The following is a 14,315-nucleotide window of genomic DNA, read 5'->3' as shown; positions in this document are numbered from 1 at the left end:
TGAATCAAGCTATACGGCATACACCTAACTTTCCACTTTTTAACATGTGGCATTTGACCATCTCATCTTCGCCAGAAAATTTGGATGAATTTATCCATTCCTTTCATTAACATAAAAATTCCAACTAGATCACCTCAAAACATCATCCTTTTTCCAAAAAAAAGGAAACATTTTCTTCTGTTCTTTAATTCCTGATACAGGAATTATTTTCAATTGTTTCTGCATCTTCTCAAAAGCTATGGAACCCTGTCATGATTAAATGGCCAGACTGCACACTGCACATGGTATGAACCAAAGCTATTAAAACCAAGAGGGGCACTTAAGGCTAATCTGCCCGGGTGGGGAATTCAGGTTGGATGCTCATTTTAACCCCACCCAATTTTATGCCACAATGTATTCAATGGAATCTGACCAGAACTGACCACATTCCCTTTAGACAGGTTAAATTCAAATTAATAAATACCTTAACTTTCTTTTACAGTATTTTACTTCACTAAGTGCCGGAATGACACTTTTATAGGTGAATTAATTGATGTAAAAAAAAAATAAACTGAAGAACCTTAATTATATTTTTTATTACACATTGTTGTTTTAAATGCTTTACTAGTTATGGTTGGGGCACTCTTTAACGTTCCAAAATTAAAGAGATTATTTTATGAACTCCTTTAAAGATTACTCTTTTTATGCTTGGTTGAATGGTCTAGATTTTCCCCCTCCCTCTGTTACTGCAGTTCAAGGTGATAAATTTGATGTGAGGAACCCAATAAAATGGACTGATCAAAATAAATAACTACTTATTGGTTTATCTACTGATTCTGCCTGTACATTGTTTGAAGGTGGTATTACCAAGTTGCATGTTTAAAGTAAAGTTTCTTTTAGCTGCATGGTAGTACAGAGCTTGAGTATTGCTGCAAAAAAACATGTTGTCGAAATTTTTCATCTTGCACTCATCAGGACAATTCACAAGAATACCAAATGTAAAGGGAGCGACAATTCCTACTTCATGAGAAGAGAGTGCTGATCAGTGGGCAAGTGGACCCTGAATCAGCACCCTCTTCTCATGAAGTATAAATTGCTGCTTCCTTTACATTTGGTATTCTTGCAAATTGTCCTGATGAATGCAAGACAAAAATCTTTCACAATATCCATTTTTCTTCAGTAATACTAAAGTTCTTCCATTTTAATGGATTCTCCTCTAGGAGACAGTTGGCAGCTTTCATTCCCTTTGGTATATGCATTGCTTATGAAAGGAAGCTCTAATATTAGGATATTATAACTGAATTTTATTTTGACAAAGGACAAGTAATGCCTGCAATGATCAGGCCACGAGATGGATCAACGGAGCCCCAGCTTGGCGTTCCTGTTAATCCCCAACCTGGCCATATAGCACAGGATACCAGGTAAAGAAAGACTGGGTCAACCATCTTAAACTTATAAAGTTCAAGCAATCTGATTTCTCATCCCAAGTATCCACATTTTTGTTTGTACTATTTTAACTATGGTGATTTTACCATCAGCTGCCACCTTGCACAGTGTCATTGTGATTGATAATCATTGATAAACCATTGAGTGTTACTACATCTCAGTTTCTTATCCTCTCCAAAAGGATGACAATGACTGATGAATGGGAATTCTCTTCCTATTTTCCACAAATATTAATGGCAGACAAACTGTAGATCTATTTTTTCTTAAGATGTGTCCTACGGGTTGCATCATTTCATGTAATTCACTTACCTTTCCCACTGGTTTTGTTCCTTCCCAGTTCCTCTTTTCCAGGGAAGGAGGTACCTGGTAGACATCTTGTGATGGATTCATGGATGGAGGTACTTGGTAGATGTCCTGGGCTGGATTTGCGGATGGAGGTATTTGGTAGATATCTTGTCCAGAACCCAAAGATGGGGGTACCTGATAGATATCCTGAGGTGGACTCTTCGATGGTACCTGGTAGATGTCCTGGGATTGGTTCATAGATGGAGGCACCTGGTAAATCTCCTGGGTTGGATTCATGGACTGGGTCAACTGGCATTGAGATGTAGTCTTCTGATACAATGTCTGCTGCTGCAATTTTGTTGGAGTAACTGGGTATTTGTTTGACTGGTTCTGTAGTGGAGGGACCTGATACAAATTCTGCTGTACTTTGTTTGATGAGGGCATCATATAGACATTGTCTCCCTGGTAAGCAGGGTGCATAGATGTATACTGTGAAGACTGGGATGGCATTTGGTATACATTCTGTTGCTGGTAAGGCTGTGGTGATTGTGGGGTCTGTTGCATTTGGCTGGAATTTGACTGTTTTTTCTCATACATTCCCACTAGGATCTTTAGGCGGTTGCCAGGTACGATACCTTGTCGCCCATGTAGCGAGCAGAGCCACCATCCATCTAAACCTCCTGTGTTACGTTCCAAAACCGTCATGATATCCCCTTTGCGAAATGTGAGTTCATCTGGTGATTCAGCCACATTATCGTATAAGGCTTTTGCCAGTACATTCTGAAACAAATTTAAAAAAACATTTTAGGTGTGTCTCACATTTCTAAATCTGTACATAAAGAATGCACTTAAATACAGTATGTCTGAACTACATATTGCCAGGAGTTATTTTGCTCAAAATGTTTTTATGCAGCAAAAGATTTTTCTAGACCAGATTTCAAATCAAGTACATGCATGAATAAGTTTATAAAATACTTGGCTCAATGTGTTAGTTCATTAACTTATAATGCACTAAGAGTCGTGGATGATTTTTTTCTCTTAATATCTGTTGAGAAATCATGAGCTTATAATCACATTTATCACTTCACTGCAAATTGCAAATGGGTGAAACATTCTTTAAAAGTATGGTAAATTCCACTTACAGATGTGTTACACATCAACATTTAACCTGTTCCATTTAGAGTTCCCCAAATGCTTAGCTAATTTATCCAAAAAAAACGTAGGTCACAAGTACTCAATGAATGGGGCTAAATTATCTCAGGGAAACTTACGTAAAGGACTTGGGAGCAACAGTAGGTAGGATATTTCACTCTCAGGAGTAACAATAAGATAAGTCACACCTCAGTATCCAGAACATCTTGGTAAACAATTAAACAATAAGCAACCATAAACGCTGGAGCAGAGGCTGTCCTGAAGCTTTACAAGTTCTCAGACTACATTATGCTATTGTGTTCAATCTGGGACACCATGTCACAAAAAATATCTACATGCATTGGAAAGGATACAGAGCTGGGCAACAAGACTAATCCCAAGTGTAAAAGCTCAAACTCTTGTTTCGAAAGGATATGGTAAAGGGGAGTTAAAAATATTAAAAAGCATGAAATAGATTACTATATAAATAAAAGTTGTTATTCTAGTGTCTCTATAGTATGAAAAAAATGCCTCAAGGCACTTAGTGATTATTTCAATGAATTTGGAAAGTAGGATCAAGGGGCATAAATGGAAATTGGTGAGAAGTACTTATTTTAAACACCAGGAGGGACAAAAAGGTTTAAATATTTGAACTATATCCTAGGGTGGCAGAAGAGTAAAAACATTTGGTTCTTCAAATTAAACACTGGAGAGTTAAGGTAGACGAATGTGTGGCAAAGCAAATCCTTTTGCTCAATGCTTATTTATGTAAAATAGTGCTACACAATCCTAAGGTGCTCTATTCCAGAGAGAGGGCATTGGGGACTAGACATCTTGGCTTACTATCAGTGGTATGGTTTTGGGACACCAGCCATGACCACTTTGGAGAGACTCTTGTACGTCTGGCCGGCCTGATCTGGGAGGACACATTTGCCTGGGGAGAAAAACAAATCTAACACAAGGAGTATCCAAGTATTATCATGTTGCTTCCTGTACCAAACATTCACCTTCTGCCTTCAGAGTAAGCCAGCTGTCAATGTCTAATGATAAAATTCTTGAAATACGGCACACAGCAGATTTCACTGTGATTTATTACTTTTATCTCCTAACTTTCCTAATTTCCCTTATCTATTAATACAACAAGGTTTCCTTAGAATACTAATCAATCTCAGTTTTGTCACAACACTTTTTCGTTTATTGACCATCTATCTTCCAATTCAGTGTATAGTGATTGACAGGAAGGCTAGAAGTCTAAATGTTCTTCCTTCAAAATCAGCCCTTTCATCCTAAAGGTTGATGATAAATCGAATTTTCACAAGCCTGAACACTTCTAACATATGAACATACAAACATATGAACAAGAATCAGGAGTTGCCCCTCATTCAGCCCCTCGAGCCTGCTCCACCATTCAATAAGATCATGGCTGATCTGATAATATCCTGAAATCTGCATCCTACCTAACCCCAGTAACCTATCACCACCTTGTCTTTAAGGATCTATTCGCCTCTGCCTTAAAAATATTCAAAGACTTTGTTTCTACCACCTTTTCAGGATGAAAGTTCCAAAAACTCACAACCCTCTGAGTGAAAAAAATTTGCCTCATCTCGGTTTTAAATGGGCAACCCCTTATTTTTAAACAGTGACTCCTAGTTCTAGATTCTCCCACCAGAGGAAACATCCTCTCCACATCCACCCTGTCAAGACGTCTCAGGATCTTATATGTTTCAATCAAGTCACCACTTGCTCTTCTAAACTCCAGCGGATACAAGCCTAGCCTGTCCAACCTTTCCTCATGAGACAACCCACCCATTCCAGGTATCAGTCTGGTAAAGCATCTCTGAACTGCTTTCAATGCATTTACATCCTTCCTTAAATAAGGTGACCAATACTGTACACAGTACTCCAAATGTGGTCTCACTAGTGCTCTGTACAACTGAAGCATAACCTCTCTACTCTTGTATTCAATTCCCTTCGCAATAAACGATAACATTCTATTAGCTTTCCTAATTACTTGCTGCACCTGCATATTAGCCTTTTGTGATTCATGCACCAGGACACCCAGATCCCTCTGCAATCTCTCACCATTTAGATAATATGCTTCCTGCTAAACTTGACAGTTTCACATTTTTCAACATTCTATACATATTTTAAATTTGAGGAAATTTGCACTTTGGAATAAACGGACCCAGTGATAAGAACTTGGAACTTCTGCCGAAGGCCATACTCCCCAGGACCTATTTTTTTCATCATTTATTTGAACATATTTTCATAAGTATAAAAAACACAGAATGTTCTGTTAAATCAATGAGACTTTCAAATGCAATGTAGGAACTATTCATCACTGATGATCAGGGATACTCTATAATTGCTTTGTGATATCAGAGTTGTTCATGCAAATAAGCTATGTAGGTGCACCTCACAGGCGAAGGTCAAAATACATGGTAGGGCAGATTTTCCTCCTTACTGTGCCTAGGTAACATGGAAGGCCTGCACTGGGAGGGCACCCAGACCCTGCACAGCCCTGGCTAGGAAACGGCAACGTTCTGATTCAGCTCGCCTCCTGAGGCCCCAAAGGCAAAATCAGCCCTTATGCTGTTATATTGTTATATTATTGCAATATGATTTAGGAACTATATGTTCATGTGTATCTCTACATAAGTATCCAGAGTGCCGCATTACTCACTACAGTCTGTATCAAGCTAACAAGATATCAGTCATAATGTGATCTGCAAAATACATTCGACGAAGTTCCAGCATTTGAGTTTACAAGTGTGATTACTTCAAACCACTGGGAACTGCATGACATAACATATGCATTCTATTTATAACAGTTGTGTTGTCTGATTATTAGTAGAAGAAATGTTAAGATTGAATATTCACAAGTTATTTACCATATAACAGCTTTAACGGGTCAAGTGGGTTATGAAGCCAGGGAAGGTGAGTTTGCAAGTCATACTTGCGTATAAATTAGTTCCCACTGGAGGTGGGAGAAATTGTGCTATGCAATATTGCAACAAAAGCATTACCTTAGTCCCATCAAATTCTTCCATCTGTGAAACATAAGCATTGAGCATTTCTTGCTTAAATTAGAAGATTAATGAATTTCAAACAGTTAACATGCATGGTACTAAAATAACGACGAGTTCAACTTGATAATGTTACTGTACCTGGTAGGGAAATGTGTAGTTTTATCGCAGATCTATCAGTAGTTTAAAACAGTATCAATTTCTAAATCTCTGGCCCTGCCACAAAAATCCCCTGTTGTATGAATTAGTTTTTCAGTAAAAAGTGTCTTGCACCAATAAGAAAAGTTTTCACTTAAAACAATAACTGTTAGACAATGAAATGTTGACACTGAGCAGTCATTCAAACCTAAGGTTCTGAATGTTATAAACCAAGAGGACAAAATGGGAGCAGTTTATCAATGGGAGTAAAAACCAAGAGTGAATTATTACCATTTAACTCACCTCAAATATTAGTTATTCCTTCTATGCTGTGGTGCATGGTCTGACAAAAACCAAGCAGTGTTTTTTGATATCTCTTCCTGTGGATATTCTGAGAGCAGCAGAGGTGCATCTGCTGGTAATATAGGTCACTGTCTATGTAGGGTCTGGTGCCACAGTAATAAGAGGCTTTTCTTCTCCTCAGGCCTAGTTTAACAGGAAATAAAGGACTGCCCTCATCGAATAAAAAGGGCACTACAGAAAACTCTGTGGTAATGCTTACACTTACATCATGCTCCTCACGAATAAAAACTTCTCAAAATGTTTCGTACAAAGAATTACTTTTGAAGCGTAATGTTGTGTGATATTTTTCTACATTAAAAGGTGCTACATTACTGTAAGTTACTGTTGTTGTTGCTAAGGATGCAGGTATTTGAGGTGTCCGGAAGTTATGAAAGGCACTGTATAAATCGGAGTTTTTGCTCTCTTTTCCTTTCTTTCAACAGCAGCATTGTCCCAGATTATGGTAATATGGTAAACGGACTCAAATTCACATCCATTTGCTCCAGCAGTAAGAGCGCTAACAACTGAACCAAGTTAATAATGATGTCTCAATGTGCAAGATTTTATATCAAGCCATACAGATTAGGAAGGTGAAGCTGATCTCAAATTGATCTGCAATGAAAGCATTACCATTGACCTAATTGTCCCCTGGGTTCAGCAGGGAAGAATAAAATCAAGAATCTCAATTCTCATCTAAATCCAGTGCCCTCTACGAGAACAAGTGGACCTCACATGAGGACAGGATTGTAAATTCAGCTGCAATTCTTCACATGGGAAAATTACTTGTTGATCACACATATTGGGAAAAGTAATGAAGTGCTGCAGATGCATGTGGAACTATAAGTCATCATGAGTCAATATCTTTTGGACCAGAGAGAAAAATTGGAAAATAAACACACTGATTGATGTGCTCCCTAAGCTGTCTGCATTCCATAAAAGAAATGCTTAACTGGTGAAGGCATGGCAGTAGTAAGACCTGTACAGGTCTAGGACTTCAAAACTACTCCATCTCTGAAATTTATCCTCATTTTCCAATCCGATCTTTCACACAGCAGTTTTTCATTCACCTGGAATGGGTGTTCTTCGATACAGGGTTCAAGTCTGGTTTTGTCCTAAACAATAACTTCCTACCATAATTATCTGCTACTCGGTCCACCCACATGGGTAGTGGAGAGACTGAGTAAACCATTGACCTAAAAAACTCCCATTGCCACTCCTGCTGAATTTGGCAGTATGTGACTGTTAACCTTCCCAGAAGCAGGAAGTGCCTGTTGCATGACTCATGGGTATTGCAGCTTCAAGCATCCGGCAACCTAATGCACAATTACTGACACAGGTTTTAAAACTGGGAATACAAATTCAAACTGCAGCAACTTTCTCCAATATGCACTTTGCCACATTCTAAATTCAGTCTGTTTTCTAATTAGTGAGAAAACGTTTCTTTTCTTTTAAATCAAGACAATTCTACAGATAAGCTTCCAACAGCATGTCTTCCTCTACCCACTTCCACCTATGTAACATCACCCATTTCTAACCCTATCTCAGTCCGTTTGCTGCTAAAATCCTTACCCCGTGTGATTGTATAACCAAGTCTGGATGTGACAATGTTAATATTCAAGGCATTCTTTAACAAATGTAAAAGACCATCAGAATTCAGTCACTTTTAAAGATTTGAGGTATGGGTTTATCACACATTAAAAAACCTTGCATAACTGTAGAGTTTCATCAATATAACTCAAGCTTTTGCATGATACCCATGATCCAAGACAAGATTTGGCACAAGTTGAAGAAGATTAAGGGAATTCTCGTGCTGTCCTGACCAACATTTTATCCCTCAACCAACATCACCAGAGCCAAATATCTGGCCACTTACTTCATTAATATTTATAGGACCTAGCTTACACAAATTAGTTGCTGCATTTCTCTACACCATAAGGGTGAGTATTTCATTGGCTGTAACATGCATTGGAACATCCTAAGAATGTCAAAAGATGCTATATAAACGGAAGTGTTTTTGTTTCTTTCTTTCCTTGACTTTCTCATCAGGTTCACTAATAATTTATGTTTTGCAAGATACAGCATCAGGTAAACCATATTTAAAGCAGGTGACATTTCGGAAACATTCAGCCTTCAAAAGTTTAGTTACTATGGTGAGTCCGTATACACTTTGTAAACACACACAGAGAATTTTACTGCAGTTATTAGATTTGGACCTAATGCCATCGCAGGCATTGCTCATGCAATGATGCTTGATGATTTTTCACATGATCTGCATACCATGAGGATGGTAAGAGGGATTGTGCTATGCTTTTCCAGGAAGGTTTTCACTCTGGGGCTGGCCTGGATTTGTCAGAGATGGCCTATACCATCCAGTTAGCTGCCATGATAACAGCACAGTAAAGATCTGCAGCTTTGGCTTTCCCCAAACCCTGGGGTTGTGAGGGGGGGTTTGGTGGGAAGGGCACATCCTACATTTTGTATATCACAAGATAAAAATGTAAATTTGAAGGGACTCTATTCTTTGACGGCTTGGTGGCTAAGGACAGCATCTGGTCTAGTACTGAGCTATACAGTAAGGAAGGCCATCAGTTTGATCACTGGCCTGCACTGAGTTAGCTGATCCTTTGTGAGAGGACAGCAGAGATACTAAGTTTACCACCTTTGGATGTTTCTGTTGGATGTTTGGAAATGCAGCATGAAGTAAGTGGTTAGGTATTTGGTTCTGGTGATGTTGATTGAGGGATAAAACGTTGGTCAGGACACCACGAGAATTCCCTTAATCTTCTTCAAATCGTGCCATGTCTTGTCTTGGATCATTCATCCCTGCTGGACGGTGCAGGAGTAGCTTTCCTGCTGGGCCTGTGCATTCTTTCCTCCAACTGCATAGCCCACAGTCACTCCAGGCACAGACTCAATCCATAATCACCTAAACACCAGGGAGCAAATCAGAATAGAGAGCAAGCTGGGACTGCCCCTCTCACCTCATCCCAGTAGGTACAGTGAGCCTGTATAAACTGCAGGTGAAGGGAATTCCCTCAGGCTACAGAGGCCCCATGAAATCCTCGGCAGAGACTGAATGCAACAGACCTGATCTGATGATGTTCTTCCCTATGCCGGGGATGTACCGATGACTCAAGCACAGGGAAGAGGAAAATCTACCCTTGTGTGCTCGTGATGTTAGGGGAAGAAATAACTGGACTCAGGAGTTCAATCCCCATGGAAGAGTTGTCAGCAGACACACAACTTCTAGGCTCACACGCAGAAGAGGGGAAACATTAGATAAAGAACACTGGGCTGGATTTTACAGGAAGACAGTGGTCCTGCACCCCCCGTCCCCAGCTAAGAAGTAGGCAAGCCCACCCCTGCTTGGCCAAGTTGCCTGAGCTGATTTATTGGCTGTTGGCCTGTTAGTTGGCTTGGAGGAAATCCCAGGGACGGTGGCCACTTTTGGCACTGCAGGCAGTCCCCAATGGCGAGAAGCCGTGAGCCAAACTCAAGGGTGAGTGGGGGTTTCCCTAGGATCAATTTGGCAGGCCTGGTCGGGGTGGTGGTGAACTTCGTGGGTGGGGGAATACCTTAGGAGAAGGGACTCCGTTGGGCACAGGATGCCAAAACAGTGGGTTTGACACCGCCTTCCCCGCAAATCCTAACTGAAAATCAGGCCATCATTAATTGGCCAAATAAGGGCCTTAATTGTCCCAAGGGCAGGCTTGCAACCTGCCTCACCCCCAGTGGAGCAGTGGGCAGGCACCGGGCAGGGCACCACCATTATTCCACCCGATTTTATGACCCATTCCCTTCACCTGCTGGCCTACTCCCGCAGGGTGGGGGGATGAGGGTGTAAAAGTCTACTCATTCTATTTCATTTGGTATATTAGAAGTGCTCACAAAAAGAAAAGCCTTCTTTCTACTCCCACTGATTCCCAGACATGTTCAAACACCCCCACACAGCAATAATATGACAGAAGTGGGTTAGGGAAATACAGGTTCGACCGAACCATCCTTTTTTTAAAAAAGAGGCCTTAAACTGCCCTTAATGAGCTCATCCAATGAAACATTCATCCAAACTATTGCAGCATCTTCTCCTTTCCACGGATTCCCAGTGTCCGTCCTTTAAGTTCATGTGTGAGTTTGACAGTCAGCATCAGTAGGCTATGTGGCTGTGAAGGCATCACAACCTTTCCTGAGCCTAGCCTCCCCTAACCTCCAGGCTGCCAATCAGTTGCTGGAAGCTCAGCTGGGTTTTCTGTCTATTCTCCCCCTCCTGCCATTCTTACTGCTGGCATGACTGAGACCAACTTAGCACTCCACAAAATGAAGTATGAAAGCAGATATCCCCCAACCAGCAACAGAGTTAGAGTATTGTTGAGGGCGAGAGGGCAGGGCAGTTAAATAGCATCAATCTGACAGGGTTTTTTTTAAATAAGGGAGGTTGGCACATTCTCTGAATAAGTGTTTGGCCCCCTCTTGACTGATCTGTAGAACGGAGCATCAGCTAATTCATGTGCAATGGACTCACTCCAGCTTTGTTTAACCACACACTGCCCTCATGTCACCTAACATTAATACTATCCAGCCAGCCTGAAACCAGCAGTAAAATCAGCAGGTGAACACAGTCAGTGGCACTGTTATGGGAGACACCTCATTATTATTGAATTATTGCACTATTAATAGCTTGCTTACCCTACAGTATGTTTCTTCTGATTGTTATTGTAATACTAGCAGTGTTTACCCTACCATAACAATTTCTTCTCTTTTTTTTCATTCATCTGATTGGAATGTCTGAACACTGTAATTGTATAGTCTGTCCCAGCTCACTTTCTCAAACTTCTGTTCAGCTTTGCCATAAGTGTCAGCAGGAGCCACTGATGAAATGAGATCATATTCTTGTTGGCTCACTGACACCCCTGAAGGATTTACACAGAAAGAATACACACATTTTCTCTCTCTCAGACATAAATCGTTTAACTCTTTCCAGTTCCACAGTTTTCATTGGATGAAGCAGCATTCAACAATATTGTCAGCTGCTGGCCCTAACCTTCATACAGTTAAGAAAGAACAGATTCTTTGTCAGCTCTACTGATGCCCAAGTGGGTAAAAGTAACGTGTGGTGTACCAAATACCAAGCAGGAAGATATCAAGTTTCACCCTTTGGTGCTCTACGATGTTAAGCTGAGCACGGTCGTGCCAACAGTAAGGATGGCACAATCAACTTTGCATCACTGGGCAGACGAACAGAGGAGACAGCGAACCTAGCCAAGCTTCCTGCTACTGATCGTTTGCCCAGTAACAGTGTGTGGAGGCTGGGATCAGGTGAAGGTGTGGTACCCCTGCAGTCAAACAGTCTCCCAACCCTTGCTGCCCGACTCACACATGAAGAATGGTGGCTGGGATCCTGTGGGAATAAGAAACAGCAGTGGAAATATGGATGAGGATTTCAGCAAAAGATGAGCTGAAGTAGGGGGCAGAGGTGGCCAATGTTACAAAGATGGAAGCAGATGGTTTTTGTGGAGATTATATAGGGGTGGACACTCAGTTCAGAGTTGAGCAGGACACAAAAGCAGTAGTCTGGTTCAGCCTGAGACAGCAACTGCTGAGGGGACTGGAACCAATGGTGAAGCTACAGAGGTTATGCTGTGGATTGAAAAGGACAGTTTTGATCTTCGGAGCATTTAGCTAGAAGAAAGGACACTTCATCTAAAGCCGGGCACTGGAGAAATAGTATGATAACAGAAGCAGTGAACGGGACAAAGTCAGAGGTTGTACTCCAATGTGATTCACTGGTTTCCAGTTGGGAGGACTTGAGAGGAGAAAACTAGAGTATAGGACTGAGAACTTAAGTTCAGAACGTGTTCCAAATTGTCTGAAGTAAACATGCTTTCCTGCACTTCCACTGTGCCCTCTCCAGATTGAAGCTGTGCACAGGATAGAGTTGAATGGTCACAATGACGTATCCACTGAGCTTTTCCTTCCAGCAGGAAATGCTAGAAGAATTGTATTAACCTATTTACACCAGTCAGATGCAAATGCCATTGATTCAAAGTTGGCCTAAAACCAATATTGAGGAGGTGAGAGTTGCTTAATATGAAACACGAGCAGAGTAGAACTGTAACTCTGATCACTTACACCAGCAACTGCATTCCTTTCATCAAGTAAGCCCCGAATTCATGATTTATGGTGAAAACATTAGAAATGATAGACAACTAACAAATGGTCAAGCAGTCCAAAACCTCTGCATTCTGCCCTACAGGGAGCAGAATGGATATGGATTCTGCAAGCTTGCTCTATCTGTAAAAATAAAATGATCCCAAACAAACAATCACAATCTCAGAAAGTAAACCAAAAGCCACTAACTCAATGTGCTGACATATTTACTTAGTCATTCTGCGCTGGATTGCTAAAGCAGACTCTGGTGCTGCATTCTTCTTTGAAAAAAAGATTAAAACAAATTCCTGACTTCCATCAGGATTAACCCCCACTATAAAAGTTTTCTTCCTCACTTTCTTATCCTTTCATCCTGACTTTCAAATAATAAATGTTGACAAGTATGTGCATCATAATATGAGTGCTGACTCCTTCAAAATGAGTCAGCCTGTTGAGTTATAGCATATTCCTGTACACAAAGTAACAGACAGGATTTTAGAGCAAAACCAAACAAGTTTTTTTTCTGGCTTGGAGTCATCCTGAACCATAGCTAACAGGCTCTGTACAAGATGACGCTTGTCTGGTTTTGACCTCTCCATTTCCAAAAAATCTCACAAGCAGTTGAAGACCTAAAACATTAGGTGCTGCTGAACTCCAGGTGCTTTTAACTTTGATACTTCTACAGTTCAGGTTGCAGGAGACGAATATCTGGCTTGATCCCCGCATTTACATCACTAAATCAGTTTCCCTATGCCAATAGCAAAATGAGGGGTTCTAAAAGAAGTCTTTATTAACCAGGCGGACATGGGGAGTTGGTGCATAGTCTCTCAAAACACAAACTACAGAAATAGGGAAGGATTTGACAATTTCAAAACTAGAGCTGGCAACTGCCTCTGGATAACTTTGTGACAGTTGTACCTTCACTCACAGTACACTGTGTTGACTTGAGAAGCAAATGTGACTACTTTAATGCTGGTATTATTGGAGTGTTTGCGCAATCAGCTCCCAAGTATAGACCTTGCCAGTGGACAACCCAATGTAAATCGGTGGTTTTACTGACAGAGGCACTGAAAAACAGCCAGTAAAAATAAATGGTTCTTCTTCCCTGATGGCTTGAGCACTCCAGGCTAGTGGCAACTGGCGGCCTGTTCTTTATGCAGCAACATCTCACTAACACCAGTAGAAAAAGCAGAATGGTGCAACAATATTCTCATGAAAGATGCTCCAACAGCAAGTTACTCGCTTTCTGTCTAAACTGAAGATAAACTGGACTAGTGATTGATGAATTGCAAGATTTGCTGTAGTGTCTTAAGTACAACGGAGATCTGAGAAACACTAACTCCAGAATAACCCAGGAGGTGAATGTTAAATTGCGATATTCTGTACTAGGACACTGAACCTTTCATTCACCTTAAAGCTCTGCCTTGTCCATGTCACCTAGAGGTACAAAGCATTGTTTCAAGCCACAGAGTAATCCTAGCAAGACTCTATGTTTCATGCATCAGAATTCTGTTGGGGGCCTCGCATGAAAAACAAGAGACCAAATCCACCAAGAACAAAAAATATCATTTTCCTTTGAAAAATAAACAAAGCCCAGCGGTTTGGAGACTGCCCTCCCCACCTCCCAAAATAGCTGCAGCTCTGAACCACTCTTTTCCACCACTCATCATGGACTGTTTTGCTTCCTGGTGGCAGAGATGTGGCCACCTAAAAATAAATAGAATTCCATTGCTGGCGATTCAAGTGTTGTGTTAATTTGTCTCTGACCCTACTTGACTGGGTACCAGAAATTAAATACACAAAGCTAATCACAGGGCCCGACAG

The 14,315-nt window shown here is 40.8% G+C and overlaps 1 protein-coding gene across 2 annotated transcripts in view; it reads right to left on the bottom strand.

Moving 5' to 3' along the window:
* Positions 1 to 14,315, bottom strand: part of bcar1 (BCAR1 scaffold protein, Cas family member) — a 243,579-nt gene that overhangs the window by 89,739 nt on the left and 139,525 nt on the right. For both annotated transcript variants that reach the window (XM_041191428.1, XM_041191427.1), the window contains exon 2: positions 1,735 to 2,490. In XM_041191428.1, coding sequence (XP_041047362.1) covers positions 1,735 to 2,490 — 756 coding nt within the window. The remainder of the gene's footprint in view (positions 1 to 1,734; positions 2,491 to 14,315) is intronic.

Source organism: Carcharodon carcharias, chromosome 7 (assembly GCF_017639515.1).
Source record: "Carcharodon carcharias isolate sCarCar2 chromosome 7, sCarCar2.pri, whole genome shotgun sequence".
In the NCBI taxonomy this organism is placed as follows: domain Eukaryota; kingdom Metazoa; phylum Chordata; class Chondrichthyes; order Lamniformes; family Lamnidae; genus Carcharodon; species Carcharodon carcharias.
Note: the sequence above shows the minus strand (reverse complement) of the source record. Positions and strands in the feature narration are given on the sequence as shown.